Source organism: Ostrea edulis, chromosome 2 (genome assembly GCF_947568905.1).
Source record: "Ostrea edulis chromosome 2, xbOstEdul1.1, whole genome shotgun sequence".
In the NCBI taxonomy this organism is placed as follows: domain Eukaryota; kingdom Metazoa; phylum Mollusca; class Bivalvia; order Ostreida; family Ostreidae; genus Ostrea; species Ostrea edulis.
Window position 1 is genome coordinate 56,020,778 of NC_079165.1, and position 20,939 is coordinate 56,041,716.

The 20,939-nt window shown below is 37.9% G+C and overlaps 1 protein-coding gene across 1 annotated transcript; it reads right to left on the reverse strand.

The window, feature by feature from the left end:
- Positions 1–289: 289 nt before the first annotated feature.
- LOC130051811 (heat shock 70 kDa protein 12B-like) lies at positions 290–15,658 on the reverse strand. The gene is made up of 5 exons (XM_056154508.1): positions 15,570–15,658; positions 7,643–8,032; positions 1,821–2,042; positions 1,514–1,664; positions 290–1,433 (listed from the first exon to the last, which is right to left on the reverse strand). The coding sequence occupies exons 2-5, from the start codon at positions 7,955–7,957 to the stop codon at positions 310–312; spliced, it is 1,812 nt and encodes a 603-aa protein (XP_056010483.1). The 5' UTR covers positions 7,958–8,032; positions 15,570–15,658; the 3' UTR covers positions 290–309.
- Between the last annotated feature and the right edge of the window lie 5,281 nt (positions 15,659–20,939).

Genomic DNA, 20,939 nt, shown 5'->3' on the forward strand with positions numbered 1-20,939 from the left:
TGCCATGTTGAATGATGGTTACTGCAGTAATGAACGGTCGATTAATACCGGATTCAGCTCAAAATCATCATGTATTGTGTGATTTTCAGTAAAACGTTATATTCGGAGGACCATATGGTATTAATCGTACAGTGTTACAATGTTATCGGATTGAAAGAAAATAAACAGATTACTAACACATTGTGTGAGCAGTACGAGTAGTCACGTGATTTTCCTATCTGATGTACCTACGTTTTGAAGGACAGTAGACTTCCGTCGATTTCTATTAACATTTTACTGAAAAAACAAATGAAGTTTATCAATTTATTATCAATTTATACACACTTCATCATCAATTGAATCTGGATTCTCCTCCAAAAAGTTAAACGTAACCTCGGTCTCTTCATTCGTTTCCTCTATTTTGCCCACAACTTTTATTTCTGTTCCACCAAATATGAACTTCACACGAACAGATTTGTTTGATTCGCGTTTCAGTTTTGAAATATCTATTTCAAGACATCCTAGATACCTGCAACTTTCATCGTTCGTAAATTTTGGATCGTCTTCAGTTGATGTAAAAATTTTGAAAGATATACTTCTTTGATCCTCGTGAAGGGGGACATAGGGGTGATCTGCTTGAGCCTGATCGACTTCCAATACGTCTCCTTTCTGAACATGTTTACTAAACACGCCACTACAGTACCATGAGTCATTTATTTTTTTCTTTCTGGACTTAGGATGGCAAGAAGCATTGAATTGTTCACATGTTCCTACTCCATACGTGCATCTCGCAACCCTCACAGAAATAGTTTTCGGGTCATGACCATATAGGACTGCGCCCCTCAGCACTGCAAGCCCAGCTTCGTGTGGTACCACAACACGCATGTCTGGGAATGAACGTCGGATTTTATCTTGCAAAAGCAACGATTCTGAAAAGCCACCTACCATGAGAATTGTGTTTGTTCCTCTTGACTTTTGAGAAAGAAGCCGTTTTATATGATCCACAATACCATCACACGCAACTGAGAACATTCTTGAAAAACGTTCATGCTTAATTCTGAGTTTATCTTGACGCCATAGAAGACCATCACAACAGGGAGTTTCGCTTGCCACATCCTGAATATTTTTGTTATGAATCTCTCTACAAAATTCTTTTAAGGTCAGAGGAATTTTCAAAGTAATACTTCGAGCACCAGAACATTCTGATTCGTCGGAATCATCGCGTCCCGCCATTGAACGCTTTTTAAGTTCAAATTCACGATACAACTCCATCATATCGGAAGGATGTTCTTTACGGTATCTTACAAACTCATTCTTGCCCAAAATTTCCGACAAAAGGCTATAGAAGGTTTGATCAACGTACGTCCCACCCCAAGGGCCACCGGTAGCTTGCTCAAGTTCTCGTATTCTTCCATCTTCTTGAATTTCATGTAATGTGATGTCAACAGTTCCTCCTAAAATTACAAAGTACTAAATCTATCTTTTTATCTATGCTAGAATCATCTTCAAACTCTCTTTAACACTTCACATTTACCTCCTGCATCAAGCACCATGTAGCGGCTTCCTTTCTGAAATACGTCGAAGTTTTCATTCTCTTCGCCCTTTTCCAATGATAAATGTTTACAGTAAATGGACGCTGCCTCTGGCTCCAGGGCTATTGTCAAGTTTTCACTCTGGATTTTTGCCTGAAGTATAACTGATTTATGAAATTCATTTTATATCAAATAAATTCACTCTGTAAGTGTTTAAATTATTCAAGCCTAACTTCACGATCTTTTAACTGTCATGTTGCACTTGGTAATGTGCATAGTGCGTATCAGGCTAAAATTATATTCACAAACTTTTTTCGCAGCTTCTCTCATGAACTGTTTCGCAGGATCGTCCCAAATGGCAGGAACCGTAAGCACCCAATGAATTTCCTGTGGATATGTAATACCAGTTCCACGGCTGTTCAAATCATCAAGCAAGTGTTGTTGCAAGAAACCAATCGCGTGTGCAAATATGTCCATGGCAGGCAGACGCCTTCCGTTTATATCTGGTATTGTAGTTTTCTTGGTAAGTTTCTAAGCAAACAAACAAACAGGATTCTGGTATAATAATTTTTTTATCATATTTATAGTTTTATCATGCATAATAACAGTCCGTAACTTACATCCCTAATCAAGATCCGCCACTTACATCCCTAATCAAGGTCTGTCACTTAAATCCCTAACCAAGGTCCGTCACTTAAATCCCTAATCAAAGTCCGCCATTTACATTCCTAATCAAGGTCCGCCACTTACATCCCTAATCGAGGTCGGTCACTTACATCCCTAATCAAATCACTTACATCCCTAATTAAGGTTCGTCACTTACATCTCTAATCAAGGTCCGCCACTTACATCCCTAATCAAAGTCCGTCACTTACATCCCTAATCAAGGTCCGTCACTTACATTCCTAATCAAGGTCCGTCACTTACATCCCTCATCAAGGTCCGTCACTTACATCCCTAATCAAGGTCCGTCGCTTACATTCCTAATCAAGGTCCGCCACTTACATCCCTAATCAAAGTCCGCCATATACATTCCTAATCAAGGTCCGTCACTAACATCCCTAATCAAAGTCCGCCACTTACATCCCTAATCAAAGTCCGCCACTTACATTCCTAATCAAGGTCCGCCACTTACATCCCTAATCAAGGTCTGTCACTTATATCCCTAATCAAGATCCGTCACGTCCATCCCTTATCAAGATCCGCCACTTACATCCAAAATCAAAGTCCGTCACTTACATCCCTCATCAAGGTCTGTCAAATATATCCCTAATCAAGGTCCGCCACTTACATCCCTCATCAAGGTCTGTCACTTACATTCCTAATCAAGGTCCGTCACTTACATTCCTAATCAAGGTCCGCCACTTACATCCCTAATCAAAGTCCGCCATATACATTCCTAATCAAGGTCCGTCACTAACATCCCTAATCAAAGTCCGCCACTTACATTCCTAATCAAGGTCTGTCACTTACATCCCTAATCAAGGTCCGTCACTTAAATCCCTAATCAAGGTCTGTCACTTACATTCCTAATCAAGGTTCGTCACTTACATCCCTAATCAAGGTTCGCCACTTACATCCCTAATCAAAGTCCGCCATATACATTCCTAATCAAGGTCCGTCACTTACATTCCTAATCAAGGTCCGCCACTTACATCCCTAATCAAAGTCCGCCATATACATTCCTAATCAAGGTCCGTCACTAACATCCCTAATCAAAGTCCGCCACTTACATCCCTAATCAAAGTCCGCCACTTACATTCCTAATCAAGATCCGTCACGTCCATCCCTTATCAAGATCCGCCACTTACATCCAAAATCAAAGTCCGCCACTTACATCCCTAATCAAGGTCTGTCAAATATATCCCTAATCAAGGTCCGCCACTTACATTCCTAATCAAGGTCTGTCACTTACATTCCTAATCAAGGTCCGTCACTTACATTCCTAATCAAGGTCCGCCACTTACATCCCTAATCAAAGTCCGCCATATACATTCCTAATCAAGGTCCGTCACTAACATCCCTAATCAAAGTCCGCCACTTACATTCCTAATCAAGGTCTGTCACTTACATCCCTAATCAAGGTCCGTCACTTAAATCCCTAATCAAGGTCTGTCACTTACATCCCTAATCAAGGTCTGTCACTTACATCCCTAATCAAGGTTCGCCACTTACATCCCTAATCAAAGTCCGCCATATACATTCCTAATCAAGGTCCGTCACTTACATTCCTAATCAAGGTCTGCCACTTACATCCCTAATCAAAGTCCGCCATATACATTCCTAATCAAGGTCCGTCACGTCCATCCCTTATCAAGGTCCGCCACTTACATCCAAAATCAAAGTCCGCCACTTACATCCCTAATCAAGGTCTGTCAAATATATCCCTAATCAAGGTCCGCCACTTACATCCCTAATCAAGGTCCGCCACTTACATCCCTTATCAAGGTCTGCCACTTACATCCCTCATCAAGGTCCGTCACTTACATCCCTAATCAAGGTCTGTCACTTACATTCCTAATCAAGGTCCGCCACTTACATCCCTAAATCAAAGTCCGCCATATACATCCCTAATCAAGGTCCGCCACTTACATCCCTAATCAAAGTCCGCCATATACATTCCTAATCAAAGTCCGCCATATACATTCCTAATCAAGGTCCGTCACTTACATTCCTAATCAAGGTCCGCCACTTACATCCCTAATCAAGGTCTGTCACTTATATCCCTAATCAAAGTCCGCCATTTACATCCCTAATTAAGTTCTGTAACTTATATCCCTAATCAAGATCCCTCACGTCCATCCCTTATCAAGGTCTGCCACTTAGATCCAAAATCAAAGTCCGTCACTTACATCCCTAATCAAGGTCTGTCAAATATATCCCTAATCAAAGTCTGCCACTTACATCCTTAATCAAGGTCCGCCACTTACATCCTTAATCAAGGTCTGTCACTTACATCCCTAATCAAGGTCCGTCACTTACATCCCTAATCAAGGTCTTTCACTTATATTCCTAATCAAGGTCCGCCACTTACATCCCTAATCAAGGTCTGTCACTTAAATCCCTAATCAAATCATTTATATCCCCAATCAAGGTCTGTCACTTACATGCCTAATCAAAGTCTATCACTTACATCCCTAATCAAGGTCCGTCACTTACATCCCTAATCAAGGTCCGTCACTTACATTCCTAATCAAGGTTCGCTACTTACATCCCTAATCAAAGTCCGCCATATACATTCCTAATCAAGGTCCGTCACTTACATCCCTAATCAAAGTCCGCCACTTACATCCCTAATCAAAGTCCGCCACTTACATTCCTAATCAAGGTCTGTCACTTACATCCCTAATCAAAGTCCGCCACTTACATCCCTAATCAAAGTCCGCCACTTACATTCCTAATCAAGGTCTGTCACTTACATCCCTAATCAAGGTCTGTCACTTATATCCCTAATCAAGGTCCGTCACTTATATCCCTAATCAAGGTCCGTCACTTATATCCCTAATCAAGGTCTGTCACTTACATCCCTAATCAAGGTCCGTCACTTACATCCCTAATCAAGGTCCGTCACTTACATCCCTAATCAAGGTTTGTCACTTATATCCCTAATCAAATTCGCACCATTTACATCCCTAATTAAGTTCTGTAACTTACATCCCTAATCAAGATCCCTCACGTACATCCCTAATTAAGGTCCACCACTTACATCCAAAATCAAAGTCTGCCACTTACATCCCTAATCAAGGTCTGTTAAATATATCCCTAATCAAGGTCCGCCACTTACATCCTTAATCAAGGTCCGCCACTTACATCCCTCATCAAAGTCTGTCACTTACATTCCTAATCAAGGTCCGCCACTTACATCCCTCATCAAGGTCTGTCACTTACATCCCTAATCAAATCATTTACATCCCCAATCAAGGTCCGTCACTTATATCCATAATTAAGGTCCTTCACTTACATCCCTAATCAAGGTCTGTCACTTATATCCCTAATCAAGGTCCGACATCTACATCCCTAATCAAGGTCCGCCACTTACATCCCTAATCAAAGTCCGCCACTTACATTCCTAATCAAGGTCCGCCACTTACATCCTTAATCAAGTATTTTACATCTCTAATCAAGGTCCGTCACTTACATCCCTAATCATGGTCCGCCACTTACATCCCCCATTAAGGTCTGTCAATTACATTCCTAATCAAAGTCTGCCACTTACATCCCTCATCAAGGACCGTAAAGTTACAGAACATACCTGTCAAAGTCTTTTCATCTACAATAACATACATGTATGTACGTATCAATCTGATCAAAATCAGATCCTAGAATACGCTCACAATCGCTACAATAGGATCTGATATAACCCCATAGGGGGTCATGTCCGCATGACCTTTCGCTTGGAATATTCATGAGAACTATCAGCCAGTCAGATTGCGCCATACTGACAATGATGGCTATTTAGGCGGTTCCTGGCAATTCGTAAACAAATTGCTGTAATCTCTCTCCCACGAAGTTTATTCCACACTGTAAAATTGTATATTCTCGCATAATGAATTTTAAAATTTCGCAATAATGCCTAATCTATTCCGTTCATACAAACAACAAAACGTACGATATGAAATATACCCAAATTAAATAAATTGTGAATTTCGATTTATGTATGAATAGGGATGGGTACGATTTGAATAGTTTTCAAGATGGTTTACTTAAATAACATGAGAAATATAACGACAGTCGACATAAACGGTGCATTGTTACGTCGCATCTAGCTGCGATATGTTTTCTTTCAAACCAAACAATCGCAGCCATTTTCCTTGAATTGTGAACTCCATCGGGATTTTTTAGCATTTGAACGAAAGAAAACCCGCAGAAAATACAGACTTTGTTTAAATCACATGTTTTGACAGGTGTGCAGTCGTCTGTCAAACGTGCAGCCATTTTTATTGCATCTCTAATATAAATAATGACACAAAGGTTCATGGGAGAAAAATTATCGTTATTATAAATCGACAGGGTCAAATTGATTGGCTTAACGAAAGGTCATGCGGATATGACCCTATATGGGGTTACGTCAGATCCTAGTGTAGTGATCTAAGTGAGCGGATCTCAGGATCTGGTTTTAATCAGATTGATGTACGTATGTAGTAGAAAACTACTGTCCTAAACACAAAACTGCTCTGCTTTGTTCTTAAAATAACAATTTACCCAGTTCCAGAACACACTGAACAATCTCATTATTCTTAGTACACTGGTCCTATCAAACTTTTTAAAATCTACAGTTTTGGGCTGTGCAGTGCACCGAAAATTTCGGTGCACCGCGATTCATACCATTCGATTCGATGCACCGATGACAAATTCCGGATTTTAGTTCGATTCGGTTTAGATTTTACATACACCAAAACAACAAATATGGTGTCCAAGTGATGTGCATCAACATGTGGTTTTTTATGCAGCAGATATTTAAATCATTACTGTGTTGAAAGTTAGCATTTTCACCACTCAGAATATGGTCCGTAAGATCATTGCAGTTTATCTTTACATTTCATATAGCATTTCTGTCAGTGGTGGAGTGAAATTAACACCGTTGGTACATGTAATAACACAGATTTGACAGTTAATATGAGAGAAATAAATCAATAAAGGAAATATTTTAAAGGACTCTCAATTGATAGAATTGTTGAATTTTTACATATCAATGAAAGCAATATCATATACATTTTAGATTCACTATAGATTTGTTTAATAATCGAAAACTTATGTAGCACATTAATATAACAAATTTTAATAGACTGTCGATGTTTTCTTTTTCTATCAAAGTTATAAAATGTCATTACAAATGACAACATATATATAAAATCAAATATCCTACTCATTAAAATTGTTAATTTTTGTGCTGTCGGTAGATAAATTGGACCTAACATGAACCGAATCGAAAATAACCAAACCGTGCTGTTCTGAATCGAAACCAAACTGAATCAAACTAACCCTGAATCGTCCCAGCCCTACTACAGTATCCAGATGTTATAATACAGGCACAACATACAGTCAGATTCCTTGAAAGTTTTGTTAAAATGTCCAGGTTTAATTACAGAATGGATAGAAATACAACCTGTAATACTCAATATCACACTTACAGACTTTCTGATTTCGTTGTACAGTTCCATTTTGAATTGTCTGAAGTAGTAGTAGCCCTTGTGCGATTCTTGCTCTGCTAGCGCTGTGTATTGCGATTCCGCATCGTAACCGAACGCAATTAATTTTTTGTCAGGGCCTAGTAAAACTGTTGTGGGGGTCTTTAGAGAGATCATGGTGGGTGATTTCCATTGGTTGTAGGAAATTTTCAGTTTGTCTGTCTCATAATCGTCCTTCTTTGAGAAGGCATACCCTGAGTAAGTGGTGCCGAAGTCGATGGCCGCCACCATCGAAATGGCAGGGCTGTCGTCTGACATCGTACCAACCAATATAAAATCCTCTAACACGAAAAGTTATTCCAAACAGTCTTCTTATTTTAGGGCAGGGCCATCCTGTTTAATAAAAATTCTCAGTAGAAATTTAATACTAAGACATTTTACAACTATGTCTTAAGAATGCATTATCCATAGTATACACCACATGTATGTGCACAATAGAATTGTCATTGAACATATCAACATACGGCACCAAGGGACAACGTTTAGACACAAAACTTACTAATTAACAAATATGTGTGTGTGTGTGGTGTATGATTAATGTTCCTCGTACCTGTACATATACAATACAATACTGCTTTTTTTTTAAATTTCAAGTTGTGGGTCCCAATCAATCATATAATACAAATTAACTCAAACACAATGAATACAAAGGAACAGTGCGAAGTAAACGGAACTTCTCATATTCAATGCATGGGGTCACATATACATGTATAAAGTGAACGAATACTGCCTTTTATATAACGAAATGGGCAGATAATACATAATGACAAGAGGCCCATGGGCCACAATGCTCACCTGAGCCAACCTGGTCCTGTTGTTCATCAGAAGAATATTTTAAATAAGACAGCTTTTTTACCATTTTTAATCTCACCAAAAAAATTGTACCATATTATGATCCCACCCAAGCCAAATGAGGTTATGAATTAGCCCTGAATCCACATAACAAAGGGATGCTTTGTATACCCCTATATTCATGTATCATGTAAAAAAAAATTCTAATTTTGGCCTAACCCCATGGTCTATATCTAAAAAAAGTTTTGCCCATACATTGTCATTCTCATGTAAAACTTTGAGTCCGTATTGTGGCCCAAACCTACCCCTAGGTATAGATTTGAGAAACAAGAGACCCACAGGCCTTATCGGTCACCTGAGTACTTGTGAAAAAGTATCACTATTCCCAAGGGCTATGAAATCTAGAAAAAAATTTCTGTTCTGAATATATAAGCTAAATTCTAATGTTCAGCAATAGTATAAAACAAGATGTGTTCTTATCACAATTCACCTTTAAATTAGAACGCTTTACCCGATATAGTATTGCGTTGTGTGACGACACAATTGAATGAGACGATTGAACAATTTGAATGACATTTTTGATGTAATACAACAAGAGTTTTCATTGGCCGATTACAGCCCGCCCACTTTCTCGAGCGGATTCAGTGTAGCTGGAGAACTGTACATAGCTCTCTGAAAAGATCCACATCTTATAAAAACCTTTGATTTACGGGTCACAAAAAGCTGCGGACGTTTGAGGCCTCAAATCGGTGTATTCTTGTGTTGCTGTCTCATAAACTCAATGTAAAAAAAATCTTAACATATTTTCCTACTATATACTTGCGTCCAAACATACCTTCAAACATTCATTAAAGCCATACACCACCCGAAAACTCGCAGCTTCAAATGATTTCATTTGTTGACATAGCCATGTTAGGTAGCCGGTCAATTCGAACTCTTGCTATTGGTATCTATTCATAAAATCGGTTGTAAGTTATGTATTCTCTCTTCATTTATTATCAACACGAATAATTAATAGAAATTAAAACATTTTTGTACCAGTTTTTGTAAAGGTAAAATAAGCTCTAGATGAACGAAAATGCTACATAAGGGCATTAGATGGAGACCGGTCGACGCGGCCGCTCGTGACTAATGAAAGCCGCACTGCCGTGAGTTTAGCTATATGAATAATTATCATTTAATAGGACTGGGGTGGTATATCATTTAAACAATTTAGCTAAAATATTTGTGGGGTATTAGTACACATCTAGACGCTATTGTGCCAATATTGAAATGAACCAGGATTCGAATTGACTGGCTACCTAACATGGCTACGTCTATGAACGAAATCATCAAAAGCTGTGATCGAGTTTTTGGGTCGTATGAGGCTTTAATAAATATTCGAAGGTATGTTTGGACACAAGTATAGGAAAATATGTTAGGATTTTTTTTTAATATTAAATTTATGAGACAACAACACAAGAATACAACTTTTTCTCTTTCTTCCTTTGAAGTTTTTTTTCCATCTAGCATCTGGCCGTCATGTTTTCAAATGCTGACTACTCCCGTATTAGGGAATTTGGGCGGACTTATACATATGAACAATGAGAGTTTCTGTTGCATTTCGCAATTGTATTACAAACAAATTCAATTGTGTCGTCACACAATGCAATACTATGTCGGCCAAAGCGTTCTAATTCAAAGGTGAATTGCGATAGAACTTCACTGCCCTCAAAAGTGCATACACTGATGAAAGGCTTTTTAAAAATAATATAATAGGTGTATTAACATTAAACAAGAGGCCCATGGGTCACATCGCTCACCTGAGTCACCTTGACTCCTATTTAAAGATTTTTCCTATATACTTTGATCCCTATTGTGGCCCATCCTACTCCCAAGGTTATGATTTTTACAAAATTGAATCTGCACTATGTCATGAAGCTTTCATGAAAATGTAAACTTTTCTGGCCAGTGATTTTACAGAAGAAAATTTTTAAGGATTTTCCCTATATATTTGTATGTAAAATTTTGATCCCCTACTGTGGCCCCATCTTACCCCCGGGGACCATCATTTTTACAAACTTCAATTTGCACTATGTCAGGAAGCTTTTGTGCAAATGTAAACTTCTTTAGCCCAATGGTTCTTAAGGAGAAAATTTTTACAGATTTTTTTCTATTTATTAATTATATAAAACTTTGATCCCCTATTGTGGCCCCATCCTAACTCCAGGGGTCATGAGTTTAACAAACTTGAATCTGCACTATGTCAGGAAGCTTTCATGTAAATTTCAGCTTTTCTGGCCCATTGGCAGTCTTCACGAAAACATTTAAAACTTGCTGGCCAGTCAGACCAGTGAATTGTCTGAATTAGCTTTCCCACAGTGAAATTTACTGGCCCCCCCAAATTTTCATAGTACATATTTATCACATACTTTATGGAATGCATTGTAAAATTGTACAATTAATTTACTGAAACTATGGTTATTACTTATATTCATATCCACCCTAAGACATCCTTTCTGTCAATACCAGAAAAACAACACCGTACGCGATATTTTCTCTCTCTTTGCCCACAAACAACAAGACTACACATTCATGTATATTTCACAAACATGAAAACAGCCTGAGAGCACTTTAGGAAGTAGCCCGAGTTCTCTTCCAACATCAAATGTAAACGATTGATTAATTCTATAAACTATAGAAGTTGCATAAAATGAGAGATAACTGCAATTGACAAAGTTCATTTTATTGGACAATGCAATTAAGCAGCAATTACCGGTATGCAATGCGATACAGAACGCTGCCATTTTTTTTGTTTCAACAAGTTGTTCTTTGAATATTCACATGATCAACGTACAAGTTATCTTGACAATTACAAGTATAGTTACCGTTCTTTAAAGAAATAAACAAACCATGATGTCCAAACACTTACTTTAGGTGCTATTTATTGATTTATTTTTATGGTAAATTTAAGCAAATAAGATGTTTAGAATATCCATCTAATGTAACTAACAAAAAGTCTACAAGCCCATCGGACTTCCTGATTTTTTATTTTCACTGACCTGACCCTAAAATTGACTGGCCCTGGTCTTCGGACCACTGAGTTTTCGTGAAGACTGCAGTGGTTCTTGAGAAGAAGATTCTAGAAAAGATTTTTCCTATATATTTTTATGTAAAACTTTGATCACCTATTGTGGCCCCATCCAACCCACGGGGGTCATTATTTTAACAAACTGTAATCTGCACTATGTCAGGAAGCTTTCATGTAAATTTCAGCTTTTCTGGTCCAGTGGTTCTTGAGAAGAAGATTCTAGAAAAGATTTTTCCTATATATTTTTATGTAAAACTTTGATCACCTATTGTGGCCCCATCCAACCCCCAGGGGCCATGCTTTTAACAAACTGTAATCTGCACTATGTCAGGAAGCTTTCATGTAAATTTCAGCTCTTCTGGCTTAGTGGTTCTTGAGAAGAAGATTTTTAAATGACCCCACTCAATTTTTTGCCTTCTCTTAATTATCTCCCCTTGGGTGGGGTGCATGACCCTTCATTGAACAAACTTTAATCCACTTTACCCAAGAATACTCTGTGCCAAATTTGGTTGAAATTGACCCAGTGGTTCTGAAGAAGAAGATAAAATTGTGAAAAGTGTACAACAATGACAGACAATGGACAACTTTGATCAGAAATTCGGCTCAGGTGAGCTAAATATTAAAAGATATGACTAATTTGGACCCATCCTAGAGTCAAAACCCTGGGTTGAGTAGACAAACTGGGTACATATAATGTAAATGTACTGTTTTTGAGAAGAAAGTTGTGAAAGATTTTCCCTATAGCCTATACGCCGGGGGGATCATAATTTGAATAATTTTGAATCTATATTCTTTAGCTTTCACAATTTAATCATGAATGAAAAATAATAGTAAATATGGCAGCCAGATGCAAAAGAAATCAAGAGACAAGAGTTTATCATTAGTAGTAACCGATGGTACCATTGCTATAAAATGGTACCGATGGTAAATTATATAATTGTACATTATGGTGACCGCCCAGTATTCCGACGGTCCGACAGTCCGACAGTTCGGTAGTCCGACGGTCCGAGAGTCCGAAACTCCGATAATTTGTGGCCACATATATAAGAGATCGCTATGTAACAGGCAGCAGAAAACAGGATTAAGTGCCGTGTGCCAGAGCGACTTTTTACGTCACAAGAGCAAAACATCGCACAGTGGGAAAACTTTGAACGGGTTCGACCTACATCGGGTACCTGTAAAGTGCGAAACGAAACGAAATCTACCAAAATGTAACCCACCAAAACAAGACGAAACCCACCGAAACGAAACAGATTGTATAACCGAACTCTATTAATTATAATAATTAAAAATGGTGTATAACCGAACTCTATTAATTATAATAATTAAAAATGGTATCTTAAGCCCCCTGTTAAAGTTACCACATATAAATAAAATTTGCCTCCCCATTGTGGTAAGCTTTCGGCTTGACAGATACAAAGTTTTAAAAGTTGGAAGAGGGTGAGTAAGCACAAAGTTCATATCCGAAGTTGATTGAATACCCTGTGCAATTAGTTTCGGATCCATAAATTTCAGAACAGAGGATTACAGTTCGGCATAAATACACGTTTCAGTATTTTTTGCTCTAAAGTCAAATCTATGTATACATGTGGATGTTGTGTATTTGTATGTAGTATATCAAACGGTGGATTCTGAGTGTGTCTTCCCGTTCTCTTTGCAATTTCTGCTTCCCTTGTTCATAAGCCTTTTGAGTTTACAAAATGCTGACCTCCTCCTGATATTATTGCATAAAAAATTCTGTTTTCCGTCCCGTTTTCAATTCCCCGTCCTAGCAACAAAACAAATGTATAGAGTTATATTTAGATTCACTACATATCAATAATAATTTTTAATAACACACACATATATATTTTACCGAATTGCATTCATATAATATGGTATACTATCTAACTTTGTACATTATTGAAAGTACTCGCACCTCAGCAGTTAGAGATAAAATAAAAGGTTAAGAGCTCTTCCTGCTTTCAAATTTCTCAGACACCAGTTTCTTAAAACAATGTATCTATAACCAAAAGCGGATCCAACGCCAGCGACCCCACCCCTTGTTTAGTGTGTTTCGCCAGACCTCTGAGACTGTAACTCTCCGTTCTGAAATTTATTGATCTGAAACTAATTGCACATGTTATTTAATCAACTTCAGATATGTACATTTTGCTTACTCATCCCCCCCCCCCCTTTTCCAGCTTTTAAAACTGTGTATCAGTCAAGCTGAAAGCCTATATCAAAGGGGAAGCGAATTTTATTTATATGTGGTAATTTTCACAGGGGCACAAGATACCATTTCTAATAAAAGAGTTCGGTTATACAATCTGTTTCATTTCATTTCAGTGGGTTTTCGTTTCGGTAGATTTCGTTTCGTTTCGCACTTTACAGGTACCCACCTACATCTACATGTATATATTTCGGCATCGTCGGAAGTACACGGTTGATTACGCTTCGTTCCTTTCTCCATCACCCGTGGGTTCATTCATTCCTATTCGCTGTGTGTGTGTCTGTATGTATGTCTGTCTGTCTGTATGTATGTATGCTGAATTTAAGGAACATTTTCATCGTGTCTTTATAGAGAGCTACATGTATGTAGATACATGAAGGTATACATATATACAGATATCTATAGGCTTGTAGGGAGGGCTGACAGCGGATACTCGTCAGGGACGTAGCAACAGGGGGGGGGGGGGGGGGGGCTGATCCTTCCCCACTTGAGGCCTACTTCAAACTTTTAAGACTGAGCAGGGTGTAGGGATTCCTACCATTTTTAGCTTGTTATATCAGGGGTTGGGGGTGATTATGTAGGATACCGTCGCCATCTCCATGACGTTTATGTGGAAAATTTTGGAATTGAATCCCATTTTAGCATGTGTCCCAATCTAAGTTTTGTGCTCTCCTACCAACACTTTACAGTATTTGACTACGGCATTGGCGTTGCCTTATAGCTAATAACAAATTCGTCCGAACAAATTGCTAATTCGTCCGAACAAATGGCTAATTTGTCCGAACGAATGTCTATTTCGTCCGAACAAATCCATAATTCGTCCGAACGAATTACTAATTTGTCCGAAAGAATTACTAATGTGTCCGATCAAATAGCTAATTCGTCCGAACAAATTGCTAATTTGTCCGAACGATTTTCTATTTCGTGCAAACAAATGGCTAATTAGTCCGAACGAATAATATATTTATATATTGCCTTTCTATGCCGCTGTAAGTTCACACTTGAATGATTTTGGTCAGAAATTGATTGTCTAATTTATAATCAGGCCGTGTCGATTTTGGCGGTTTCTGGTAATTTCCTTAAAATAATGCCTGACATGAATACATTTTAACTCTATTAATTAACATTTTTGGTGATGGTCAACATGTCGGACTATCGGACCGTTGGAATATTGAACCGTCGGACTATCGGACCGTCGGACTACCGGGCCCAGCCCGTCGACTATCGGACCGTCGGACTATCGGACCGTCGGAATACTGGGCTTGAACCGTACATTATATAGAAGCAGCTAGCTTATAGATAAGATAAGTTTATTCCAATTTATATAAATCTACATATAGCTTTGGGTAAAAATAGGGGGGGGGGGTGTGTGCTTTTCCTCGTTTCCAAAGGAAAGGACTATCCATAATATTTAAGTAAGCAAATTTTCTCCTTTCTTTTTGCAAATCGAATCAGAATAATTAGCACTAACAAGTTACATTCGAATTTCCTCGCATCTATGTTACAACGAAGTCATCATTATGATAGAAAGCTTATATCAAATATAATAGGCAGTGTTTTAAGATCTATATAATCATAAACCTAAAATCAAACAAATTAATTGATACTTTAAAACAGATCACGAAAGGACTACATACACCATACAATCCTTTAAATCGAAAGTAGACATCTTAACAGCTTAGGAAGAAATAGGCCTAGAATATGCACTCTGCAAAACAGCACAATTCGTATTATAGAATTAAAACATGTCAAATAAGTTTTAAAACATCCATTTAAAACATTTATGTAAAGCTTACCAGCTATACAACAGATTGTTCTGAATACTTTTTTATGCTTCCCGTTCGTAGGATGAGGCGTTATTATAGTCTAAACATCTAGAGTTATCGTTCGTTGTTCTCGCTAAAAGAATACTCTATAGATCTCTCTCTCTCTCTCTCTCTCTCTCTCTCTCTCTCTCTCTCTCTCTCTCCAATGGCGGATTTAAGGGAGGGCGCACCCCCCCCCCCCCCCAATTTTCAAATTGAAGGCAAATCGTAGTCTCTTGTTTAGAAAAATGTAAACGATAAAAGAAGCAATAATTTCTTTCACTCTCGGAGAAATAAATGACAAAATCTTTTGATTTATTGAATTAAATTGGGAGAACTTACATTTTTTCTAAAACTCCTTAAAATTTGCGTCATTTTATTAATTTTACCTTATTAAAAATGATAGAAAATAGTAAAAATTACTACATAGGAGACATATTTCAAGCCCTATAAAATCCAGGAGCTGGACCCACGAAGGGCCTCAAGCCCCCCCCCCCCCCCCCCCCCCCGTCTCATAATGTTGCGCCCGCCCCTAACCATAATTCCTGGATCCACCCCTGCTCTCTCTCTCTCCGACGAAACCTGTTAAGTGATGACATCCTCACAATGTCTAGGAAAGAATTAACATAATAATCATGTTATTATATTTTTAAAACACTTGATATAAACAACAACAAATGAATGCATGGGTTGATATATATAGGCCTATTGTTTGGCTTAGTTTAGTTGTAATAAGTACAAATATAAAAATCCTTTAAATCAATAAAGAACTTTTAAATTTTCAATAGTGTTCAAAAGTTGAAATATATTATCCCGGGCCTCCCTAAATTTCCCCACGTTTAGACTTAATTGAGAAATTATGGGAATAAACATTCCATGCGGTAAATTGTATGTACATTCTACTTATAAAATCTTCTTTTTCATCAATTTTGAAAAAAGTTTGTTTGTAGCAAGTGTCGCGTCGTCACCTGAGTCACCTTGGCCCGGCCTGCTATTTCTCAGAAGATTTTTAAAAGATTGCTTTACATTTTTATTCCCACAATATAGTTTGACCCATGTTATAACCACACCCTAGCCAAGAGAGTTTTGAATCCAAACAAAACAGGATGTTTCACAATCACTTTTACTAAAGTCACCTTGCTGTTCCTGAAAAGGAGTTTTTCACTGGGTATATTTGATCCTCGATTTTAACCCCACTTGCGGGTCCAGAATTTGAAAAGAAAGTTTGAATCAGCACAACTTGAGAATGTATATTCATATAATATAGTGTGGCTCTGCTACTCTTGAATACAATCTCTTTTTTTAAAAATTCCCTACATATTCTAATGTAATACTTTGAATCGTTACTTTAGCCACAGCCACCTGAAGTATGGATATTACCAGGGCGGATCCAGGAATTTCATAACGGGGGGGGGGGGGGGGCAGTAGAAGGCTGGAGTTGCCTTGAAGCTTAGCACTGATGGGCGTGCAGGGGGCGAAGCCCCTGGAAGCTAACGAAATTGTGCCAATAAGAGAGTGGGTTCTTTTTCATTTAGATAATGAACATATAACGTCTACATACGTATATTTTGCTATTTTGTGGGCGTTTGTAATTTTAAACGGGGGGGGGGGGGGGGGGGGGGGGGACAAAAAGCGCATTTCACGCTGACAAAAAGCGTGAAACGATTACATGAATTGAAAGAGGGATGAGATAGACTGGGAATTCATACATTTCAGAGAAATTATTGCCACCAAAAAAAATTATGAAAAGGGGGTAGTAATATCCATACTTCAGGTGCCTGTGATTTTAGCCCCATCCTTGCCCGAGAGGCCATGGTTTTATCAAATATTACACTGCACCAAATCGGAATGCTTGTACATGTATATCAATATGACTAATCATAGTCATGTTTTTATGTACATGTAGATTCCCACGTAAAATTTTGATTCCCTATTGTGGACCCACCCTACCTCCAGGGACCATGGTTCAAACAAACTTCAATCTGCACTACCTGAGATTGATTGCAAAAGCACACATCAAAAGAACCTTCCATGTAAGCTATAAAGGATGGCATACACTTCAACAATTTGGGAAAGAGATCGGTAGCCAGGAAAATCCAATCACATCTCATCCATACCCTGGCCTGAAAGACCATGAACAAAATGAATTGCCACAATCTAGGACAAACATCGGGATACGGACAAATTAGTTCCGGATATGACAGTTCTCGGGAAACCGAAAACATCAACAGGGAAACCACCGAAGAACTATTTAATATTAGTTAGTGTTATGTTGTGAAACATTTCATTTAACTCTTAAATTAATACTCGCCATATACAGTTGTATGTATATCTAGTAATTTTATCTTATTTTGTCGATATTTTGACTTACCAGTAGTTGTAATGTCATAATATAAAAATAAGTGCTCACTGTAGAAAGGTGTATTATTTAAAATGGGGAATGTAGAATTTTGAAAGTCCATGGTCTGTATGACTCCAACTTAGATGAAGACTACTATAGTACTTTAGGCAGAAGATGTCAAGTAGTGGTATGTTTAGCAGAAACTTTGTTAAAATACTCACCAAGAAATCTCTTGGGTTATTAATCACCATATAGACATGTATTGTCAAACCAAAAAAAGACCAACAAAAAAGAAGATACAAAGGAATGCTCATATTTACTTCACCAACTTTGCATAAATTCTTTAATTTTAAAAAGTCCACTGAAATGATTATGGTTCAAAACAAACCTAGCTATTATCATCATTAGATACGACTCCCCTAGTTATGGGGTCAAATGCTGTCTGACGTGTTTCATATCGATTGTTAAGCCATTCTTGGCACACTGATTCTGATTACAGATTACTCAGTTTACCTGATCAAGATATAGGGCTCACGGCGGCTGTGACCGGTCGACAGGGGATGCTTATTCCTCCTAGGCACCTGATCCCACCTCTGATGTGTCCAGGGGTCCGTGTTTACCCAACTCTCTATTTAGCATTGCTTATAGGAGTTATAAGATTGATCACTGTTCGTTATCTACACCTTTCATCTAATGTTTTACACATAAACACTATTTACCAAGTTTGGCCCCACCCTGGGGTCAGAACCTTTACCACAGGGATAATGAAATTAACAATTTTGGTAGAAGCCTTTCTGCTCTACATTTTGATGCATTGAGTTTTTCTTACACGTGTGGTTCTAATCAAAGATCTTTTTTTTTTTAAATTGGTCAATTTTTGGCAATTTTCCCCCTGCCCTTCAGGCCCCAGGAGTCTTGAAAATCACAATTTATGTCCCCCTTGTCTCATCGTCGATCTCATTCAAGAAGTGCGAACGATCGTAGGTTTCTGACAATGCCCATGTCCCAAAGATGCTTCATACCAAATTTGAAAAGAATTGGAATGGTAGTTATTAAGAAGTTAAAAATATTCTATTATTGTTTACACATTTAATAACTGACCATTTTGGTCTCACCCTGATACCAAAACCCCTACCCCTGGGATCATAAAATTTACAATTTTGGTAAAGGACTACCTCTTTTTTCTAAATATCCATTTAATTTCAATTTAGTAATTAATAGCACTAAAGATTGATTGATAGTATCTTGCTTAACGTCTCTCTCAAGAATTTTTTACTCATATGGAAACGTCACCAAGACCAGTGAAGGACTTCTTTAGGCCTTTGCTCGGCAGTGAGAATTCTTTAGCGTGCCACACCTACTGCGACACGGGACATCCGTTTTGAAGGTCATCTCCGAGGACCCGTAACATTCACACCTGATGCCGAGCGTTTGGCGATGGAACTGTCACTACCGGTTTTAACGACTTCTAAAGGTCTGTCGCGGTCGGGATTCGAACCCCGGCCTTCCGCATGCGGGGTGAACGCTCTAACCTCCAGGCCACCGCGGCGATTAATAGCACTAAATTAACTGTTTTTACACATAAACACTATATACCAAGTTTGGCCCTGGGGTCAGAACCTCTACCCCCGGGATCCTGAAATTCACAATTTTGGTAGAGGCCTTCCTGCTCTACATCATGATGCATTTAGTTTACCTCACACTTGTGGTTCTAGAGGAATTTGGTCAATTTTGGCAGTTTCTGCTCCTCCCCTCAGGCCCCAGGAGACCTGAAATTTACAATTTTTGTTCCCCTTGTCCCAAAGATGCTTCATACCAAATTTGAAAAGAATTGGAAAAGTAGATATCAAATTAAAAATCTTCTATTGTTTACACATTAAGCAACTAACCAATTTGGTCCCAACCTGATACCAAAACTGTCACCCCTGGGATCATCAAATTTACAATTTTGTTCAAGGACTACTTGCTCTTTCTAAATATCCATATACACATATGTAGTTTCAATTTAGTCCAATAGCACTAAAAAAGATGTTCTTTAAGAGTTTTACACATAAACACTATTTACCAACTTTGGCCCTGCCCTGGGGTCAGAACCTCTAGCCCGGGGATCATGAAATTTACAATCTTAGTAGAAGCCTTCCTGCTCTACATCATGATGCATTTAGTTTTTCTTACATGTGTGTGGTTCTATAAATAGGTGAGCTAAAAACATATGAAATGGCCACCTACCACCCCTCCAAGTAAGACATTCTGTTTTCAATGCTAATAATAACTTATAAATGCCTGGTAAAGATTAGAATTTCAAATGCAAGAAATGGCAAATACTGCATTACATTAATTGGCCCTCAGTACACTGAATGCCTTACTTAAGGCTATTTTCTCACCACCTTTTATTGGTCTACTCAATATATTTGTATAACATATAAAAATAAAATGTCAAGACACTTTTTTGTACTTCAAATCTTACTTCTATTTAACAAATAATATTTGTAATACTAAACACATCTTTTGGAAAATGGTAAAGTTTGCTGAAATGTTTCGACTTTAAATAAAGATGTGTTCCTACTCTGGAATACCAAAGTCATTAATCTTGTTTTTTCCTTTTCATAATGTGACATTTACATAGAAAATTATTTTTCATTTTCATGCGACAGAAAATATCGCAAACTGTGTGTTGAACAGCAATTATTTTCTCTAATTAACATATATTTATTCTGATTTTACTCAAGAATTTAACACAATGCAATTTTTGAGGAGTTCAAATGTTGAAAATCAGGAGTTACATGAGGGGTTTTTTGGAAAAAATCAGTAACAGCTCAAAATAAGAAGGAGTCAGGAGTCACTCAACAGACTGCTGTTGTACCATTATTTCACAAGAATTGCACAGTGTAAAACAGGACTTTGGAAAATTTAAATTTCTGTGTATTTTCCTCCAAAAAATAACCTCTGTAGAGGAGAATAAAGTCTCCCTGTTATTACGCGTTTCCTAGCAATTGACCTGATGAAAAACAACGCAAGTA